This window comes from Drosophila takahashii, chromosome 2R, assembly GCF_030179915.1.
Source record: "Drosophila takahashii strain IR98-3 E-12201 chromosome 2R, DtakHiC1v2, whole genome shotgun sequence".
Lineage (NCBI taxonomy): Eukaryota > Metazoa > Arthropoda > Insecta > Diptera > Drosophilidae > Drosophila > Drosophila takahashii.
In genome coordinates this window covers 17,125,008-17,147,441 of record NC_091679.1, presented here as the reverse complement: position 1 = coordinate 17,147,441, position 22,434 = coordinate 17,125,008, and the positions used below count along the sequence as shown (strand labels likewise).

The following is a 22,434-nucleotide window of genomic DNA, read 5'->3' as shown; positions in this document are numbered from 1 at the left end:
GCACCAATTACCTAATCTATTTAAGTCATTCTGGAGGAGTAAACAGTCTGAAATTAATCACTATGGACGGCAGTCCATATAGTGACGAAGGGCACCAAGAGAGTGTGCGAAGGCGACTACTATATATACACGAAGAAATGAAAATCTACTGTGATGGTCCGATCATATTGAATGATACATCTATCGAAAAGTATTGCGAAAACTAACAGGATTGCATACCAAGACTTTAAGAAAATCAATTGGCTTGGTAGAGAGAGCGGTGAAAGTGAAAATTTCGAAATTTGGAGCTGTTGGGGCCGGTGGGAATAAATGCCCCCTCGCAATGTTTTAGTTGTATTTCTTTTGAAAATACCCGTCGAATGAGGGGTCATTTGTCAAAATCCGACGCTCTGTTCAAAAGTTATAGCCAAAATAAGATTTTCTTCGTCTCCCCAAAATGAAAATTTAATTCTGTTTGTCAGTTTGTCCAAAACATGTTTTTTAAGTTCTGAAAATTTGATATGACGTTCATCACATCGATATAAAAAACTTTTGTTCTACCACTTTTGGAAAAACTCGCTAGTTTAGCGGGAAAACAGCTATAAATAGCTAAAATTCGGAAAGCCGTAACTTCTATACTACTAAAGCTACAGACTTGTGCTGCATCTCGTTTGGTATTTTTAAACGCTATAAACGCCCCCTATATGCAATTTGTGTAAATGTAATAGTTAAAAAGATATGAACAAAAGAAATTTTTTTTTTAACTTTCTTTTTAGCTCTTTTTTAATCTTTTCAAAAACGGCTCTTACGATTTTCCTTACAACTTTAAACTGTATAGCCCTTGAGATTCCTTAAATTTTGGTATATAACACATTACTGTAAAAAGTCACGTTTAAAAGTTATTTTTATACGAAAATAGCCTTTTTTTCCAGCTCGAACTACTAACGCTCCCTGAGTATTGAATTTTGTGTGAGGGTATCCGAACTGTATTTTAGAGTCATGGAATCAGTAAATTTGCACTTAAGAGTTCTGTTTATTGATTGGCTTAGGTGCCTGGCATACAGTACATAAACTGTCTGCCTAAAGTCGTCGCAACTAGAACTTGAACCAGTTGGACTAAGGATTGCATATGAGGATCTGAAGACTAGAGCGACAGCCTCTGTTGAATGCAAAATGAGTAAAACTTGATTGTAGGAGTCAAAATTGTTACTGATTTTATTGTATAAACTTAACGGTATTTATAGGTAAAAAGTGCATAGGTTAACAGAATAGGTATAAAGCAAAGTGTCGGTTATTATGCCTTTTGCGACCCGGATAGTTACAATTCAGCAGAATAAGCTTGTGCCAATAAGTGGGTCATTGATAATGTTGCTGATGGCTTGACCCGATATATGATACTTCAGAGCGCTGACTTATAACTATTGCTGCGACTGAACATTCTCCCGGCCGTTGAACAAGTGTTCAACCATCGCTAATGCTGAACGCAAACTTCGTGGGGTAGGTTCAGGTGATGGCTGCTCGTCGTTCTCTTGGTTGGTGCAGGTTGGCTGTCCAATTTCTTCCTTTTTGGGATCCCTTCTGAAACTATTGCTCCTTCGATGGAAATGTTAGACCGCTTTGTCGATACTTCTTCCCTAAGAAGCGGGGCAAGCCGTGTGATTGGTCGCTGAACTACGCGAGAACCAATTTTTACGTCTACTACACGTACGTAATTATCCTTGCCAGGATATGTCTTTACTATTTTTCCCATCGGCCAACTCATCACCGGCAGGTTATCTTCTTTGCAGAGACGAGGAAGAGGAAGAAACGGTGGAGCACCTCCTATGTTTCTGCCCAGCCCTATGCAGACTAAGGCTGAAACATCTAGGAAACCCCTTCATTAGCGATCTAACCGAAATATCGGAGATCAACCTTAAAAGTATAAACTCTTTCGTTAAATCTTCCGGGTGGAAGACATGCTAAGTATCCAAATTTTCTAGGACGAGAGGAAAATTAAAAAATAGACAGGGGACCCCAAATAAGGGAAAGAGATCACACGGTATCACAATGGACCCACAGAGGTCTAAGTGTGTCAGACGTTAGTCTGGCAGCCGTTTCTAACCTAACCTAACCTAACCTATCTTCTTTTATTAATACAAGTAGCCCTTCTTTGACGTTCTGCGACATGGTCTTCCATTTGTTGCGCGTTTGAAGCTCTTGAAGGTATTCCATTGACCACTGCTTCCAGAATGCGTGCTTAAGTCTGGACACTAATTCCCATCTTTTTACCAATGTTTTGTTGGTTGGGGAGAGATTTACATCGGGTGGGGCCGTTAGAGGCTCACCAATCAGAAAATGACCTGGGGTTAATGCAGACGCATCCGTAGGATCAAACGACATGGGTGTAATAGGTCGAGAATTAAGAATTGCTTCGACTTCCACTATTACAGTGTTAAGCTCCTCAAACGTCAATGATGCGGTGGCTGTGACTGATACTAGTAACCGTTTCGCAGATTTTACTGCAGCCTCCCACAGCCCGCCGAACGATGGAGCTCGGGGCGGTATGAACTTAAAATCCACCTGTCTCTGATTGCAATGGTGGATGATCTGGGCTTGTGCCTTATCCGTGAAGATCGCTTCTTCTAAGGCCTTTAGTTTATTGTTGGCGCCGACGAAGTTGGTTGCATTATCGCAGTGGATGGTCTGACACCTTCCACGTCGACTCAAGAACCGTCGAAGAGCACCTAAGAATGCATCTGTTGTTAGGTCGCTTACCAACTCTAGATGTACTGCCTTCGTAGCAAAACAGCAGAAAACTGCAATATACGCCTTGTCTGGTCTCTTTCCACGGAGTTTATGGTGAATACAAATTGGCTCGCAGTAATCAACACCAGAATTAAAGAATGGTCGAGCTTGTGTTACTCGGTCGACTGGCAGATTGCCCATGATTTGTTGCATTAGTTTGGGCCGTGCCTTTGTACACTTGACACAACAATGTATAATGCTCCTCGCCATTGTTTTATCATTGATAATCCAATATTGCTGTCTGGCAATGGCTCTTAACGCCTGAGCACCGCAATGCATGTTCTCTTCATGCATTTCTCGCAACAGCATTCTTACTATTGGATCATTGTAAGGAAGCAAGATTTGATGCTTTGCGTTATACGTGAGTTTAGATTCTTCTAATCTCCCTCCGACTCTGATGAGGCTATCCTTGCCGGTCATGGGGAATAGAGAGACGAGAGCGCTCTTTTTGTCCACGGCCTTGTGGGCAACAAGTTGCTTGTACTCACATGCGAAGTCAATTTTCTGAATGGTGCGCAGTATGATAGTACGAGCGTGAGTTAGTTCACCGATGCATAGGGTGGTTGTACTTGATCTGTTTCTTTTGTAACAGAAACGCATCATATATGCCACAATTCTCTGTAGCTTTCGAAAACTATTGCTATGCTTGCAATTATAGAGTTCTTCCCCTGTCTGACCCTGACATGCTGGAAGACTCACTTGTTTTGTTCGCCGTTCAAGATCACTTAGACCGATTATGGGCCTCTTGACCCATTTGTCACTTGAACCGTGTAAAAAAAGTGGTCCATACAGCCAGAGGGTATGTTCTGATAATTTGCTGGCTTCAATTCCTCTTAATAGCACATCTGCTGGATTGTTTGCCGAGGACACGTGTCGCCATTGAGATGGATCTGAGACAGCTTGGATTTTTGCTATCCGATTCGAGACGAACGTGTGGTATGCGGCCGACGATGCGTTTATCCAGGACAAAGCTACAGTTGAGTCAGTCCAGAAGTATCCAGAAGCCTTCTCGATCGGTAATCGCAAATCCTTTCTTACTCTGTGTGTTAGTTCCGCGCCCAACAGCGCAGGACATAGTTCAAGGCGAGGCAAAGTTTCTTTCGCGGATGGAGCCACTCGTGACTTGGAGCAAAGAAGTCGTACCGAAATTTGATTGTTTTTGTAGGGAGCTCTTATATACACTGCTGCTCCGTACGCACGCTCTGATGCATCCACAAATGTGTGTACTTCTTGATGGACTGGAACCTTTCCATTATAGATGTGCCTAGGAATTTGCATACTGTTTAATGCTTGGAGATCCGATCGATAGTTCTTCCAATCATTTTGTAGTTCTTGAGGGAGCTCATCGTCCCAACTCAGGTTCAGCGCCCAAAGCGTTTGCATAAATATTTTTGCCTTTACTCCTGGCTTATCGAAATTTGGATCGGCTAGAGCTATGTTGCTTGGGATTTGTAGGCTTGCCGAATTTAACTGATGCGCCGGTTGATCAGCTATTATGTGTGGTAGGACAAAGGCTTCAACTTCTTGTGTGAAGGCGTTATGCATTGATTTTATTTGAACGTTTGCTCTTGCTCTACTGGTTTTTGGATTGCCTCCAATGCCCTCGATCCGTAGAGAAGTTCCATGAAGTTTCAGTGATAGTACTGAAGCCATTCGTTCGGAAATCAGATTTATTTGTGATCCTGAATCTAGCAGCGCTCTGAAGGTAGCAACTTGACCATTGCTAGCCTTCACTGATACTTTGACTGTGGCCAGCAAGTTATAATTCTTGTTGCTTGCTGCACCTACGGTAGGTGAATGTTGATTGGATGATGCACCTGATGTGTTTTCCAGATGCAACAAAGTATGATGTTTCTTGTCGCACTTAAAACACGGGCGACCACGGCAATCCTTTGCCTTATGGTCATTGCTGAAGCAGTTGACACACAGTCTTTGTTTTTGTAACCAATTAACTCGTTCGGGTATTGTTTTGCTGCGGAAGTCATCGCATTTATAGAGCCAGTGATTCCTTTTGCAAAACTGACAGCATGGTCCTTTTCCAGTACTGGCTGATGAGCATGTAGTACCCTTCTGTTCCTTTCTTGATTGTTGTCCCTTTTTTCCTGTTCCAAGAACTCGGATGCGCTGGTCCAGAAAGCTGAGCAGTGTGTCGAGACCCTGTAACTCTCGGGACCCATCTAACGACTGCTCGTATAGGGCTCTGCTTGCAAGATCCAATTTTTGCTTGATTATGGCAATCAATATTGTATCCCAACTTGATACATCGATGCCCAGTCCCTTTAATGATGCTAGAGACTCGATAGTTGTAATGTACAACTCTTTTAATGACCTTGGATCGTCACTAACTGTGTTTTGATGCAGGAAACGATTGAGAATCGTGTCTGCCACATGTCGGGGATTGTTGTAGGAATCGACTAATATACCCCAGGCGCTGAGATAATTTTCTTCCTTAAGATCGATATGTCTTATCAATCTTTCAGCCTCTCCAGTTACGGTGGTTTTTAGGTACCACATTTTCCGTACCGTCGGCATGTTAGTATCATGGACCATGCATTTAAATAAGTCAAAAAACTGAGTCCATTTGAGTAGATCCCCATCGAGTTTGGGGATGCTGACTCTGGGCAAATGCATATCTTCATTGCTAGAGGAGTTTGATTTTGCTCCTAAGATATCTTGAATTTCCTTTTCAAGTTTCAGGAAGGATTTCATGTCATATCCTCCTTTGCTTGGATCATCGTATTCTTCATGTACCGAGAAATGGATCTCTTGCGTTTGCGCCCATAGTGATTTTATCAAATCACTTGTTACGCTCTTTCCCGTACCTGAATACTCTTTCAGAGTGCGCCTAATAGAATCTAATATTGCCTTTTGTCGACGACATGCAGATATTAGTTTCTGGAACCCTATCGTGGGATGCTGAATGCTTGCAGGGTTACCAGTTGGGTCTGGAATTACCTCGGCTTGGCTTGTAGATTGTTCCATGCCGTCCCGTATGATAGCTCGATATTTGTCGTATGACTCACGACAGTCGTTATAGAACTTCATGTATAACGTAGTTCTATACTTTTGAGGAATCTTGAGATCATTCGTTGTGAATCGATTCCAAGTGTCATCGAGAATGGTTATGCGGTTATTCCACTACATCGTTCGGATCATTCATTAGTACAATTTTTTCTCAGCCCATACGATTTTACGTAGGTGCGAGCAAGATCCGATTTACAGTAGCTCTAATAAATGAGCAAAATTGTACTTTTTAGATTCAATTTTGCTCATACAAAAAAAAATAAAATGGTGGCCTTCGGTTTTTAAAATTTTGCTCATTAATTGCTCATTGCAGCTGACATATATCTGTCTTGCTCGCACCTACGTAGAATCGTATAGGCTGAGAAAAAATTGTTCTAATGAATGAGCCGACCAATGTAGTGGAATAACCGCATTAGTCTATTTTCATAATAGTTCGGACTTGATTTCCTCTCCGATGAATCTTTCTTGAAGTTGATGATAAATTTGGAGATTTCTTGACTGATCTCCTCTTGCACGTCAAGTGTTTCTTTGACGGCTTGTTCCTCCATGTCACTCATATTTATTACCTTGTGTTAAAAACTTCTGACCCGTTGGGAGGGTTTTATTTGCTTGTATAGCTGGATACGCTCCTATTCGCAACCGAAATGGTCTAAGAAGCTTTTAACACTTATGAATGATTTGAGTGAATTTGATGACAGCAACTGTGGTGCTGAGTTCTCGTATTCTGAGAATGTTTGATTCTGGTTTCAAAGTGTCGCCTGTTGACAACTTCGAAAATGTGTCCGGGATTGGATGATCTAAATCCGTTTACCGGGATCACAAAAAACGATTTTATCAAATCGTTGACGGAGCTGGTCGCCTTGTTGACCAGTCTTCCAACTTCCTGAGTCGACTTTGCTCAGGTGTCCTTAATCTGTCGCCTTGTTGACGACTTGGGCAAAAGGACTTGTATGGAAGATATCTCCAACGTTGTGTTCTATGGTGTGATCTCTTGGTGAGATCACGTCGGGGTCACCAAAATGTTTATTGATTGGCTTAGGTGCCTTGCATACAGTACATAAACTGTCTGCCTAAAGTCGTCGCAACTAGAACTTGAACCAGTTGGACTAAGGATTGGATATGAGGATCTGAAGACTAGAGCGACAGCCTCTGTTGAATGCAAAATGAGTAAAACTTGATTGTAGGAGTCAAAATTGTTACTGATTTTATTGTATAAACTTAACGGTATTTATAGGTAAAAAGTGCATAGGTTAACAGAATAGGTATAAAGCAAAGTGTCGGTTTTTATGCATTATGCGACCCGGATAGTTACAATTCAGCAGAATAAGCTTGTGCCAATAAGTGGGTCATTGATAATGTTGCTGATGGCTTGACCCGATATATGATACTTCAGAGCGCTGACTTATAACTATTGCTGCGACTGAACAAGTTCCATATAGCAATCTTTTGTTCTACGACTTTTGGAAAAAGCCGCTACTTTAGCGGGAAAAAGCTAAAAATAGCTACATTTCGTTAGTTTGTAAGTTCAACACTACTAAAGGTACAGACATGTGCTATACCTCGTTTAAAAGGTATTTTGAAATTCTTCAAAGCCTTTTTGACTTAATTCGTTAAAATACAATAGTTTAAAAATTATGATTTATGACCAATTTAAATTTAAATGTTTATATTAGCACCTATGAGAGCAAAAGTAAACAAACAAAAACTTCTGATATCAAATAAAGGCACCTCTTAACGAGGTAAAAAACTAGTGACGATCGCGCCTTCAACATACAAAAGTTCTGATATCAACATTTGTGACGAAAAATTATTACACTCGTCATTAAATAGACTTTCTAATCTTTTCTCATTCGTCACGCTGCAATAGAAAATGCCTGTAAAGGGAAAAAGGCTGGAATAGTTTGCTAGGGCGGGCCGAATGAGAAAAGATTAGAAAGTCTATTTAATGACGAGTGTAATAATTTTTCGTCACAAATGTTGATATCAGAACTTTTGTATGTTGAAGGCGCGATCGTCACTAGTTTTTTACCTCGTTAAGAGGTGTTTTTATTTGATATAAAGGACTTGAATAATTTGAGGTCATCTGCAAATAATAGAAAGTCAGAATCATGTATGGAGTTACTTATATCATTTATAAATAAAATGAATAGAAAGGGCCCTAAAGCACTTCCTTGAGGGAGGCCAGGCGTTGCCACATACGGGTTCGAAAAAACCCCATTATTTTCCACTTTGTATTCTCTATTGGTTAGGTAGGACCTAATCCAGTCTAAGATTTCAGAGTGGAATCCCATTGAAGCTTAGCTAATAAAGCAGTATGACAGACTTTATCAAAGGCTTTGGCAAAGTCGGTATAGACTACATCTACTTGGTGATGATTCACAAAAGAATTTATGCAGAAGTGATTGAAGGTTGCTAAATTAGAGGTAGTCGATCGTCCTGGCATAAGACCTTGCTGGTTAGGGGTAATAGAGCGGCCCACAAGAAAGTTTTGCTGCCTAGCCACAATGCGCTCAAACATTTTTGAAATATTACTCAGCTTGGCAATTGGTCTGTAATTAGATATGGAACTTTTTACACCTGATTTGAGAATTGGGGTCACTGTAGCTAACTTCCATCTATGAATGAACATACCACTGGAGAGGGACTTGTTAAAAATTATTTGTGAGGGGGTCACATAGAACATCAATACAATTTTTTAAAATAAAGGGAGAAAGGCCATCGCAATCCATACGTTCTGAGTCATTTAAGCTCGCAGCAGAAATAAGGCAGTCAAAGTCGGACACATTTAGATTTCCTATATTTAATAGAGAGTCGATGGAAATAAGAGTTTCATCATCATTCCAAGACGAAGTTGGCTCGAAATTGGATGAAAAAAATTTAGCAAACATGTTAGCAACCTCCAAGTCCGAGGAAGTCATTTCACTATTAAGAGACATGTGGGAAGGAATGTTCGATGTTCTTCTTTTTGAGTTTACAAAGTGCAGAATGATTTGGGATTCATACGTAATTTACTTTCAACATCTGACATATATTGGCTATAAAGAAATTTTGTTTAAGAATTCGAATTCACGCTTGTGCAGCTAGTATCTTTCAAGATCGGCAGGGTAACCGCTCTCGAGGTAACGCTTGTAAAACTTATTACAGAGATTTTTGTATTTTTTGAGTCCCCGCGTATACCAGGGTAGTTTATAAGAACTTTGAACTCTTTTTTTAGCATACCTACTAATAATAAGAGAAAGCACAGGTCATAGCTAGCCTCAACATTAGCATGCGAAAGGCTATCGACCCAATTAATATTAGAAATATCATGTCGAATAGAATTTAAACTATTAGCACTTATATTCATTAAAGGTGTGAGTGATTTATTAGCTAAATAAATATGACATGTTATTAATAGTAATAAAGGCTGATGATGGGCATCACACTCTGAGAGTCGAATATTGCTACAACTTAAATCTGTTCCTAAATCCGGGCTAATAAAAATTAAATCTAAAAGCCTATTTAACTTATTGAATATACTTTTAATCTGAACTAAGCCCACGGTTGCCACATTTGGCTCTTTTGAGCCAATATGGTAACATTCACATGTGCTTCTAAATTTGGCGGTGATTGTGGTGTCTTAAAGTGTGCGAAAATAATTTGTGCAAAATGGACAAGTAAGTAAAGAAATCATGTACATTTGTGTATCTCAAATGCAATATAGCTAATTTATTTACCTAAATGCCGGTTTGTTTTAACTTTAAGCAGTTTAAATAAAGCTGCGCCCACGCCGCAAACGAGTACTGAGACTTCAAGCGATTCACATCCCGCAAACAAAAAGTAAGAGTAAAAGTGTTATTTTTAGAATTAGCTAAATGTTTAACATTTCTTCGTCTTAGAATTTCTGTTTCGGAAAATCGCAAAGTGCGTACTGAATGGCTGGACAAATTTTCCTGGCTGAAGAACGACGATGGGCGTGCGACTTGTATTGCATGTGGTATAATTTTACGGAATCACCTGACCCACATCCAAAGACATTCGACCCAGGCTTCACATAAACGTTGCTTAAAAATAAAGGAAAGCCAACTGAAAATCGACACATTTACAAAGGAACGTAGTGACAATAATTATAAGCAGGTGCGCGATGCCGAGTACGCACTTGTTATGTTTTTGGTAATGCATAACCTCCCATTTTTGCTGATGGACTACTTGCCGGACTTGCTGCGGGTCTGTTGTCCAGATTCAAAAATTGCGAAGGGCGTAAAGTGTGGTCGGACCAAGGCAACTGACATTTTGAAGGAACTTTGTAATGGTCGCTTGTGCAGATACGGTTAATGTTGCGGAGATAAATGTTCCCGAGGCATGTTCCTAAGCTTAGCAACATTTTGCCTACGTTTAGCAACATAGCCAACAAGCGCGGGAATTTGCTGAGCGCCCTCCCTCTCTTGTGGAGATCGCGAGAATCTAGGGTCAAAGTGTGGGTAGGCTTGGTCTAAAAGGAGTGAAAGGAAAGATAGGCTTTCTCCCTCTAATGTGAGGCGGCGTCCCTATAAAAGCTGCGCACCGCGGGCCCAAGCCTCACAAAATCGAATAAGTAGTGGCAGTGCAAGTGCGGTAAGCGGAGAATTGTCCGCCGGGTTAAGTTAGTTAAAAGTTGTTCTCTTTGTTTTAGTGATCTTTTAATATCAAAATCGACGGATCTTGAGCTCCACTTGAACAACCAGTCCGCTGGTAGAGCAAAGCCTTTGGGTAAGATGGTTGAGAAATAAATAGGACAGCCAAGTTGACGAAAATCAATTTGCAGCGTTCTCCAGGGAATAAAAAAATTTTCAATCACCCCATCGACTTCAAGCGAGATCATCAACTGGCAGCGCCAAGAGATTTGGGAGCGTCGCAACGGCTTTCCCCACCGAAGGGGGGAAATTCGCCTTTTGCCAAAGCCACAATTACCACAGTTAATATCGCCAAAGCGCCGCCGCCCAAAATAAACAAAGAGGGTCGGCTGGCGCAGCTTCAACGTCGTCTGAAAAGCCGATCGCATTTAGTTTAAGTAGAGTTAATCAATTAATATTTTTTAGTAATGTCTTAGAATAGATTTTTTTTTCAATGGTAGCGTGAGAGAGTCCAGCTAAAGGCGCTTAAGCGTAAATAACAAAGAGAATTTAAGCTGTCGACTTTATCAGTTCCGAGTTTAGGTTGTACTTTGTGTGGCATGGCAAATTAGGGCATTTGACCTTTACATCTATATTTCTTCCCAAACAGATTTACAGCAGAACTCGACTGGAAGCGCTTTCATCGGGTATCGCGGTAAAGAATGTCTTTTTTCCCGAAACAATCCATACAATAACAAAGTAAAGCGGCCCTATGCTAAAACCAAAGTAAAACTAAACAAATAAGAACTTGAAAACAGAACGGCCGAGAACTATCCGCATGCCCCTTACCCCGCGCCCTTCTCTTCTTTTGAGCGCAGCTTCGCACAAGCGAGGTTGCTTCGGCGCATGAGCGCCTGTTAAAGTATCGTTCGGTTGGGGTCGCTCGGCAAGCTAGACAACAACAACTTCACAGATGCACTCTCGAGCGCACCAATAGATTAGTTTGTTTACGTTTTGAAGTGCAGTTGCGAGCTTTAAAGCTTTTTTTATTTATCATTGAGAGTTAATTTAGTTTAGGTTTACGTTCAATGTTTTGAGTATAGTTATAAATTTAATGTCCCTTTTTATTAACTTATGTTTCGTGTATTTTTTATATGTTAAGGAATAAATATTATAATGTTTAGTAACTAGATTTTTTTATGTTAAACTCAGTGCTGTCCTAGGCTTTTAAGACATTTGCGAAAGGGGTCATCGCATAATATGTATTTCTTTTTGGAAAAGATGATCGCAGGCAGGGTGGGCTATTCAGCCACAACAACAGCAGTGGCTGAAAAAGTACCTGAATCAATGTGCAATACTTTTTGTTTGGCTGTCGTTTCTCTGTCCGGTTGTTAAGTGCGTGTCTAGGTGTTCTTTGTATCTAGATCGGACTTTTGGTGTCGCAAGCACGCTAAGTTTATAAGAGAGATGATGAGTAAGAAAAGGGCAGGATAGCAGCAGACCTTCACACCCAAGCGACGAGTTCTAGCCGGCAATTTATAGCGTGCGCTGCTCCTAGACCTAAGCAACATCAGCCCGTGGGTTATTGCTTGGCATGACCAAAAATTTAAAACATCATCACTACGAATGGCGCCCATACGTGTTGGCTCAATGGCGGAAAATTTATTTTTACAACTATGAGACTCACCAACGTACAGTCAAACAATTTCTTTGTTTCATTTTCATTTTTCCCAAACCTAGAATTGAATATGGTAGTTTTGGAATACAGAATAGAGAAAATTTCGATTGATCTTCTGACCATTTCATACTCAATTCATGGTTTGCCTAAAAGTGTATTCAGACAATTATATTGACATTTGGAAGTTCTAACATAACGCGCCGAGCTCAGGTTTGAACCAGGTCATGTAAATTGTCTGGGGCACGAACGACGTCATTACTTTCAGATAACCTGGAATTTTGGCAAGAATTTTCGAATTTTATCATAGGGGCTGTCCATATATTACGTAATCATCTAGGGGGGGGGGGGCCACCAAATGATTACTCTAGTGCAAATTATTTTTTTTTTGTATGAAGAATTGATTACATGGGGGGGGGTCAAAAGTCGCCGAAATTGTGATTACGTAATATATGGACAGCCCCATACCAGCATTCTGATAGAAAATGAAGAGTTCATCGTAAAATGCTTTGTTATAATGGCGGAGTTTGTGCATAGGTTTGCGAACCTTAACAACCGCATTAAACAATGGCATATTCTTTTTCTAAACTTTTAAAGACACATTAATTCAGATATGCAAATGTTTTAGGGCTAAAGTCATGCATTGAGTTTAACGGTTTTAAATTTGATTTATTTATTTGTTTCGAATTTTTAATATTATTTTTATAAAACAATCTTATTTATTTTTTTAAATTTTTTTGTCCCATTTTAATTATTTGTGACCTTTATTGTAACATTTACATTATTCATTTTGTTTAAATTGCGTCAGGATGGGGCTTGATGATGAAGCTGGTGGCAAAATCACTTGCACGCTGTGCAAAACTGTGATTAAAAGCGAAGGGGATGCACACAAAACAGGTTGTGGGCATAGTTTTCACAAGATTTGCATTAAAACCCATTTCATGGCAAAAACAACTTGTCCCAACTGTGCTACCGTGTGCATTAGCAAGCTGGTAGAAAGAAATTCGTCACTTGGTTTAAACACAAGATCCCAAAGCGAGCTTAGCTTACCAGAAATTGAAATTGCGGGTACGTCCACTCCCACTCCCAATAATACGGAAACTCCTATAGGGCTAGATCAACTGAACAGTATGAAAAACCGAATTTTAACCACCTTGACGGATAAATTGGCCCAATTGATAGAACAAAATGTGCAGAACTGCTTTCAGCGCCTAAATATTGGCTCCGGCATAGAAGAACCAAACCACAATCAGGATAGGCATATGCACACTTGGCGCGATGATAATTCGCAAAGAGGTAGAGAGTATTCGATGGGCAGAAGTGTTGGAAGTGGAGGCTCAGACTTATCACAAAGACCGGATAAGGTGGGTCACATAATGAATGGTTGGAAGCTTACTTTTTCCGGCACAGGGTTATCCATAGATAATTTTATTTATCGGGTTGAAGCTCTTACTAACCAGACGTTAGAGGGAAACTTTGAGGTCATGTGCCGCAATATTAGCTCTTTATTCGAGGGAAAAGCCCAAGAATTCTTCTGGAGGCATCACAAGTCTGTCAAAAATATAAACTGGAACGGACTTTGTGCAGCTCTAAGGCACCAGTTCCGAGATGACAGAGATGATAGGGACATAGAGGAACTCATAAGGCAAAGAAAAAAAAAAAGAACAAGAAACCTTTGACCACTTCTATGACGAGATCTGCTCATTGTTGGATAAGATGGACACGCCCTTATCAAACAGCAATCTTGTTAGGATTCTTAAGAATAACTTGCGGCCTGAAATTCGTCATGAGATCCTTAACGTAGATATCACCTGTGTGTCACATCTTCGCGAAGTATGCCGACGTAGGGAGTCCTTTTTGGAGGATGTTAACCGCACCCATGGATACGCAAAAAGAATGCCCTTTAAAAGAGATATAGCGGAAATACAGGATGATCTGGTAGAGGTTGGACAGATACCTGATAGTGAAGTAGACGTTGAGGGTGAAGTAGGGGCGATAGAATTCTGTTGGAATTGTCGTCAAGAAGGTCACCGACACATGCAGTGCAAGCAAGAATTGCAGCAAATGTCTGGCAAAAAACCTACACGGGAGCACGCAGATGCAACAACACAAACAGAATGCTCCGCGTGCTCAGAACTCAAACCCGAATCCTGCTCACCCAGAATCGCAAGTCTAGAGGATGGCGCTAAATCCTCAGACTTTGTAGATTTAGTAGGATATGATTCAGCAAGTCAAAGCGAGGGCCATGAGGAAAACGACGTAGATTCAGATTTAGAAACGTACGAGTCAGAGACAGAAACATCTGCAAGTTCTCTCAATAGCTCATATGACCACATGTGCTTACCAGGAGATGAGCAGGAAATTGAAGTAGGCACCGAAAATTCTAGAACAGACGATCACCAGACGGATTCTCGGAGCATAGCTAGGATGAAATCATTCTGGTCAGAAATAAAGCAGCTGCAGAGTCACATCAAAGAAATTAATGCACTAGAAGACCCAAAAGCTGATCCACGACCGTTTGTAGCTGTGCAGCTGATGGAACAATTAGTGAAGGGTCTGTTAGATTCAGGGGCAGCCGTTAGTTGTCTAGGAGGGAATTTGGCTCAAGAATTACAAAGTAGTACAAACTTTAAGAAAATAGCAGCTAATGTTAGCACGGCAAATGGAAATAAACAAGAAATAGTTGGCAAAGTGAGGCTTCCAGTATGCTATGACAAAAGAACAGCAGAATTAGACATTTACATGGTCCCAACACTGAAACAAAATCTTTATTTGGGTATTGACTTTTGGCGCAAGTTCAATCTACTTCCTACATTGGCTAATATATGCGAACTGGACCTAAAGTCCGTAGAGCACGACCTCGATAGTGATCAGAGAACGGAATTAGCAAATGTGGTGAACTTGTTTCCTTCATTTACTCAAAAAGGATTGGGAAAAACCAATTTGATCACGCATGTGGTAGATGTAGGCAGTGCTAAGCCCGTGGAGCAAAGGCACTATTCGGTTTCGCCAGCAATGGAAAAATTAGTATATGCTGAGGTAGATCGAATGTTAAACTTAGGAGTCATCGAAGAATCCGAGAGTGCCTGGTCATCACCTTTAGTGATTGTACAAAAGCCAGGGAAATTTCGCTTGTGCCTGGACAGTAGGAAAATAAATGCTTTGACCGAAAAGGATGCGTATCCGTTGCCCCAGATTAGTGGAATTCTAAGCAGGTTGCCCAAGGCTGAATTTATCACAAGTCTTGACTTAAAGGACGCCCACTGGCAAGTCCCCTTAGATGAGGCATCAAGGAATAAAACTGCATTCACTGTTGCCGGAAGACCCCTGTACCAGTTCAAAGCGATGCCGTTTGGACTGTGCAATGCGACACAAACCATGTCCAAATTGATGGACAGGGTAATTCCACCACAGCTGCGAAATGAAGTTTTTGTTTATTTGGACGATTTACTTTTAGTTTCGGCTACTTTCAAACGGCATCTAGAAATTCTCAAACAAGTAGCTTACCATATTAAAAGAGCTGGTCTGACTATAAACATAGGGAAGAGTAAATTTTGTGCTAAGAGGGTAAAATATTTGGGTCATATTGTTGGAGACCGTGGAGTACGAATGGATCCGGAAAAAATTTCCGCTATCACCGCTTTTCCTATTCCCAAGTCCCTCAAAGCGTTACGAAGTTTCTTGGGTTTATGCGGGTGGTATAGAAAATTCATAAGCAACTTTGCTGCGATTACATCTCCATTAACTGACTTGCTCACTCCGAAGCGCAAGTTTGTGTTTACGGAGAAAGCATTAGAGGCCTTTGAAGAGCTCAAAGAAAAATTAAGCCAAGCTCCTGTTCTCAGAAGTGCCGATTTTTCGAAGCCATTTTACATACACTGCGATGCCAGCAAGACCGGAGTCGGAGGAGCGCTAGTGCAACTTTCATCTGAAGGAGATGAGTGTCCGATAGCATTTGTGTCAAAAAAACTCAACAAGGCTCAGCAAAATTACATTCTATGTTTGAAAAGTTTCCGGGCATACGTAGAAGGCCAGGATTTTACTATTATAACCGACCACGCCTCCTTAAAATGGCTTATGTCGCAGTCTGACCTGAGTTCCCGCTTGGCCAGGTGGGCTCTAAAATTGCAGGCATACAAGTTTAAAATTGAGCACAGACGAGGAAAGCTTAATGTGCCTCCGGATGTATTGTCCAGGGTACATGAAGATGAATTAGCGGCTTTAGATTTTCAAAATGGTTTTGGTTTGTGTTATAACTCAACGGAGTTGGTGGTGCACAATGAGGTACTCACTAAGTCCCAAAATAACAGAGAACGCAAGGTGAAGAGTTATATTCACATTACTTAAGTTTATTAGTTATACTTCAGTTGAAATTAATGGCTCATATCAAAAATACGTGTGTGTTCCAGAAGTGACCAATACAAGACTCCCTGGGGCCGGTCTTATCGATACATCGAATAGAAAAGCCGTTAGATATCGAATAGCGATGGCACATAACTTGTTAGCTCGATATATATATATCACTCCTCCCCTCTTATTTTGAAGTACCGGCGTTAAGGTTTTTTTTTGAAGTAATCGGCTTGATCGGCGGAGTGGCTGTTGATTTTGTTTTAGATCATCTTGTGCGGTGCTAGTTGAAGCGTTGACTGAACAGGGACTACGTGGTTTCATTTGGTTGCGATGTCGCCTGAGCATTCCTTGATCGCTTTGGACTGCATACATAATCTTTCCAAGTTTGCGACTAACCGTGCCCGAAATCCACTTTGGACCTCCAGAAAAGTTCCTAACGAAAGCAGGGTCGTCTACGTTAAATGAATGTTTACGATCCTCAGGGCTGGCAACAATAGGTATTGGAGGTAGAAGTCGGTCAGTAGGGTTTTCTGCTGACGACCATGAAGCATCTCTGCCGGAGATTTATTTAAATTCGGGATAGGCGTGCTTCTGAAAGAGCTCAAAAAAGTTAAAAGTGAGTTCGTTGTACTATTACCTTCCTCCACGGCTTTTTTGAATGCTTGCTTGAAAGTACGAACAAATCGTTCTGCTTCCCCATTAGATGCGGGGTGAAACGGGGCCGATGTGAGGTGTTTTATGCCTTGCGTATCACAAAAAGTTTGGAATTCTGCAGCTATGAATTGTCTTCCGTTATCCGTGACTATGGTGTCGGGAAGACCTTCGCTGGCGAATATGATTTTAAGAGCGTTGATTGTGGCTTCGGCTGTTGTAGACTGCATTTTTGTTACGAATGGATACTTCGAATGTGCATCAACACAAATAAGCCACATTGCGTTATAGAAGGGTCCGGCGAAGTCCAAATGTATACGCTGCCAAGGCTCTGCTGATGCAGGCCAATAAGAAAATTCACGGGCTGGTGAAGCATTGCTATGTTGTTGACATAAAGTACATTGTGCTGAAAATTTCTGTATATGTATATCCATGCTGGGCCAATAACAATATCTGCGAGCCATTTGCTTCATTCGCGTAATTCCCCAATGTCCAATATGTAGCATTTTAAGAACTTTTTGTTGAGCTGCTGCTGGTATTATAACACGAACAAAGTCAGTGTGCAATAGAATGACTCCAGATTCGATGCTGAGTGCGTTACGGCGAATAAAAAATTGTTGCAAGTCCTGATTTTGCGGAGATAGCTTAGCTGGCCATCCATTATCAATGAAACACTTGACTCGTTGAAGTGCGCTGTCCTTTGCTGTGAGGTCTCTTAGTTGCTTCACATCCATAGGGAAATCCGCTAATTGGTTTTCCACATGGAGCTGTAAACACACCTTAGTGTCAAACGATGTATCCGGGCCTTCTGGTAGACGCGATAAAGCATCGGCGTTGCTGTGTTTGTCTGTTGGTCTGTACTTTATAGAATATCGGTATGCCATTAGTGTAATTGCGTATCTTTGTAGACGTTGAATAGTCATCGAAGGGAGTTGCTTGTTAGGGTTAAAAATCGACACGAGTGGCTTGTGATCTGTAATGAGAGTAAAGCTGCGGCCATATAAATATTGATGAAATTTTTTTACTCCAAACATGATCGACAAAGCTTCTTTTTCGATTTGACTATAGCGGCGCTGGTGCTCATCCAGAGTTTTCGAAGCATAAGCGATTGGCTTTTCAGATCCATCTGGATACGTATGCGAAATTACGGCTCCTATGCCATTAGGCGATGCGTCAGTTGCGAGCACAATTGGAAGGCTGTCATCAAAATGAGCTAGAAGTGATGTGCTGCACAGTTTATTTCGCAAGGCTATAAATGCATCCTCCTGTGGCTTACTCCATTGAAACTTGACGTTGGCTTTACGTAATGTATTTAAAGGGGCTGCTACCTGTGAAAAATTCGGGATGAATTTATTATAGTAATTTATTTTACCAAGAAAGGCTTGCAGTTCCTTTAAATTTGTAGGGCGCGGCAGGTTTTGTATCGCTGTAATTTTCGAGGGTGCTGGGCTGGTACCATTTTCATCCAAAATGTAGCCTAAATACTCAATTTTCGTTTCCATAAAACTGCATTTGCTTATGCGGCATGTCAAGTTATTTTCTTGAAGGCGGCTTAGCACAGATTCAACGTTACATGCAAGATCCGATTCAGACGTACCTGCGATTATGATGTCATCTAGATAATTTACTGTCCTCGGTATACCAGCAATGATTTGTTCAAGCATACGTTGAAAAATAGCGGGCGCGCTAGCTACTCCGAACGGCATACGTTGATACTTAAATAAACCTAGTGGAGTGTTGACTACCATAAGCTTTTTTGCTGTTTCCTCCAATTCAACTTGAAAATAGGCATCTGATAAATCAATTTTTGCGAAGATTTTGCCTCCAGACAGCTTATGGAAAATTTCCTCTACTCGAGGTAATGGGTGTTGGTCTACTTCTAAACAGTTGTTTACGGCTTTGAAATCTCCACATATTCTAATGGTAGCTGCTGATTTTTGTACCACAACAATGGGGGCTGCCCACTGGCTAAACTTAACTGGTTTCCAGATTTCCAATGTTTCCAGGCGTTTGGCTTCCTTTGTAAACAAATCCATTAAGGTAAATGGTATTTGGCGTGATTTTATGTATTTTGGTGTTGAACTTTGCTTCAAGTGCAGGCTGGCCTTGTACGACTTACAATGACCGAGTGCGTTGGTAAAAACAGCTGGATATTTTTCTGCAAAAAAATTCATATCAATATGTGTTTTTGTTGTTATTGGTGCAATTGCGTGTACAATGTGTGCTTGGCACGCACACAACTTTAACTCGTCCAATAGATCGGTTCCTAAAATATCGCTGTTGTGTTGAACATCTGTTACGATCAGATGTGCTGTTAATTTTTTTTTCTTGTATTCAATAATTGCGTTTAGAGTACCCAAAATGTTAACTTGATTGCCGCCATAGCAAACAAGGCTTTCTTCGTCCATTGGCTCCAGAATGGGCTTTCCCAATTTTGCGTATGTCTGTTTTCCAATCACGCTGCAAGTGGCACCAGAATCTAATTGGAATCGGACTACTGCGTTGTTTACACGAACTTCGGCAAAATATTTGCGACCGATTTTCTTTTGTGAAATGCTGTTAATTGTTCTTTGTAGCTCCAAAGAGAGAAGTTGGCTTACTTCAGGAGTCCTTGATTTTCTGGAATCTGACATTGTATTCGCTTTACATACCGGTGCGATATGGCCCACACGCTTGCATTTGTGACACTGCGCTGGACTGGAGCTTGCTACTTGATGAGTCAATGCCGTCTGTTTTGCGATACTTGTTATACTTGTTAAAGTTGCGTTTAAGTTGAAATACTTCGTTTGTGGCATCTTTCTCTGCTGACATTTTTTTCTTTAGCACTTGCGTTGTTTCAAAGCTTTCTGCTATTAAAACGATGTCTGCTAAAGTTGGGTTGACCTTTTGTAACGCTGCGGTGCGTACGGCTTCGTGTGGCGTATTTAGAACTATAATGTCACGAATAAGGTCTTCTGCGAATTCTGTGTTGCATGTTGATTTGCTGCAAACATATTTACAGTTGCGAGCTATACCACGTAATTCAGCAATCCATTCTGCATATGATTGATTTTGTTTCATTTTAAGAGAAAACAATTCGTATCTGGATGCGAGTACGTGTATTCCTGATTTGAAGTGCGCGGAGAGCTTTGCAATTAGCTCGTCAAATTGTTTGCTTTGTATGTCTTCACTGCCGTAAAGTTTCGTTAATAGCTCGAAGATATCTTGACCAATCCACGATAAAAGAAATGCCTTCTTGTGATCGTTGCTGCTGACGTCACATGCTGCGAAATGTTGTTGCATTTGTGCAATGTAGAGTTCCCAATTATTTTTCCCTTTAATAAACGGCGCGAATGCCGGCACATGGTGACTTTGCGAGGTTATGGTTGAACTGCTATTTTGTTGGTGCTCTTCCTTTAATTGTGAAAGTCTCTCCATTTGTTGGTTGGTTTGCTGTGTCATCCAAGTTCGGTTTGCACCCAAAAAATACACTAGGAAGTCTTGTTGTTTCTTTAAAATATCTTCCAGCGTTGCTGCGTCCATTTTTTTTTATTTTCTTTTTTTTTCTCGTCGCCAATTGTTATAACTCAACGGAGTTGGTGGTGCACAATGAGGTACTCACTAAGTCCCAAAATAACAGAGAACGCAAGGTGAAGAGTTATATTCACATTACTTAAGTTTATTAGTTATACTTCAGTTGAAATTAATGGCTCATATCAAAAATACGTGTGTGTTCCAGAAGTGACCAATACAAGACTCCCTGGGGCCGGTCTTATCGATACATCGAATAGAAAAGCCGTTAGATATCGAATAGCGATGGCACATAACTTGTTAGCTCGATATATATATATCAGTTTGGTTTGGTTTATTGTCGATTTGGGATCTGAGCATTTTAAATCTGCAGAATATTTGGATTTGGTGGAACGAGCTAAAGAGATGAGCAGCACTTTTCCCGACGTTAAGGTCTGCGATGGAATGGTGTACAGACGAACAGAGCACTCAGTTGGAGAGCCTGTCCATGACAGCTACAATTTGAAATTGTGGATTCCGAAAGGGCTTGTTGGAGAAGTTTTAGCGAAAGTGCACGATCAGCCCTTGTCGTCTCACGGGGGAATCCACAAGACTATTGAAAGAGTCCGTCGTTACTACTTTTGGCCAGGCTTAGTAGGGGAAGTAAAAAGATATGTTAGCGCCTGTGAAACTTGCAAGGCGTCTGGCGTTAAGGCCACCTTTAGCAAAGCCTTCAGAGTCGCAGAGATTCTTCCAAAAGCTTTATATTGACTTTCTAGGACCATACCCTCGCTCACGAAGTGACAACATAGGCAATTTCATTGTTTTGGATCACTTCACGAAGTTCGTTTATATGCATGCTGTGAAGAAGATGTCCACTAATGTGGTAGTAAAGTATCTGGAGTCCAATCTTTTTCACACCTTTGGTGTCCCCGAGACGATTATTTCAGACAACGGAGCTAAATTTCGTTCAGAAGGGTTTCGAAAGCTTTTGGCGAGCTACGGGATTAACCATGCTTTAACTGCAGTCCATGCCCCACAGGGAAATTCGTCAGAACGGGTTAACCGGTCGGCAATTAGGTCATATGTCAGAGCTGATCAAAAAGATTGGGATGAATTTTTGTCACAAATATGTTGCTCGTTGCGGTCTGCTATTCACTCGAGTTTAGGGACAAGTCCCTATTATATGGTATTTGAGCAGCAGATGATCACTTCTGGGTCGGCCTACGCTCTGATTAGAAAGCTAAGCTTGTTGGAGGATCGAACCATACATCTTAGCCAAAAGGATTCACTGGATGTAGTGCGCGATAGGGCCTGTGAAATTAGGCAAAAACAGTATCTGACTAATGAGAAGCAATATAACCTGAGAGCGCGAGAAGTCGTCTACAAGGAAGGTCAGGAGGTGTTTAGGCGGAATTTTAAGCAAAGCAATTTCGAGGCCGGCTACAATGCGAAATTCGGACCCAGTTTTCTCAAGCCTAGAGTTCGTAAGAGATTAGGAGAAGCCTACTACGAACTTGAGGATATGCAGGGGAAGCTCCTTGGGAAATTTCATGCTAAGGACATAAGGCAGTAGCTTGCAAGTTAAGGCCACAAGCGGTATCAGACCTGTCGCTCAGTCGATGAGCCCCAGTCCGATTTTAGCAGGGGAGAATTGTAATGGTCGCTTGTGCAGATACGGATGCAAATGTTGCGGAGATAAATGTTCCCGACGGATCTTGAGCTCCACTTAAACAACCAGTCCGCTGGTAGAGCAAAGCCTTTGGGTAAGATGTTTGAAAAATAAATAGGACAGCCAAGTTAAAGGAAAACAATTTGCAGTGCTCTCCAGGGAATAAAAAATTTTCAATCACCCCATCGACTTCAAGCGAGATCATCAACTGGCAGCGCCAAGAGATTTGGGATCGTCGC

At 41.1% G+C, this 22,434-nt stretch overlaps 2 protein-coding genes and 1 long non-coding RNA gene across 4 annotated transcripts; 2 read left to right on the top strand and 1 right to left on the bottom strand.

Moving 5' to 3' along the window:
• Nucleotides 1-1,397: 1,397 nt before the first annotated feature.
• Nucleotides 1,398-5,808, bottom strand: LOC123002515 (uncharacterized). The gene is made up of 2 exons (XM_044392826.1): nt 2,096-5,808; nt 1,398-1,572 (listed from the first exon to the last, which is right to left on the bottom strand). Exons 1-2 carry the CDS (start codon nt 5,806-5,808, stop codon nt 1,398-1,400), a joined length of 3,888 nt encoding a protein of 1,295 aa, XP_044248761.1.
• Nucleotides 5,809-10,363: 4,555 nt separating this feature from the next.
• Nucleotides 10,364-11,545, top strand: LOC138912659 (uncharacterized). 2 transcript variants are annotated; one of them, XR_011418223.1, is made up of 3 exons: nt 10,364-10,380; nt 10,439-10,515; nt 10,571-11,545. It is a non-coding gene; the product is annotated as an uncharacterized lncRNA (long non-coding RNA). The 2 variants fall into 2 exon arrangements; XR_011418222.1 differs by having other exon boundaries at nt 10,371-10,515.
• Nucleotides 11,546-21,709: 10,164 nt separating this feature from the next.
• On the top strand, nt 21,710-22,099 carry LOC123002514 (uncharacterized). The gene has a single exon (XM_044392825.1). It carries the CDS (start codon nt 21,710-21,712, stop codon nt 22,097-22,099), a length of 390 nt encoding a protein of 129 aa, XP_044248760.1.
• Nucleotides 22,100-22,434: the final 335 nt, after the last annotated feature.

Coding starts and splice junctions, on each gene's coding strand:
- LOC123002514 (XM_044392825.1), top strand. CDS start 21,710: ATGGTATTTGAGCAGCAGATGATCACTTCTGGGTCGGCCTACGCTCTG.
- LOC123002515 (XM_044392826.1), bottom strand. CDS start 5,808: ATGAAGTTCTATAACGACTGTCGTGAGTCATACGACAAATATCGAGCT. Junction 1,573..2,095: donor GTATTAATAAAAGAAGATAG/GTTAGGTTAGGT, acceptor TTTCCATCGAAG/GAGCAATAGTTTCAGAAGGG.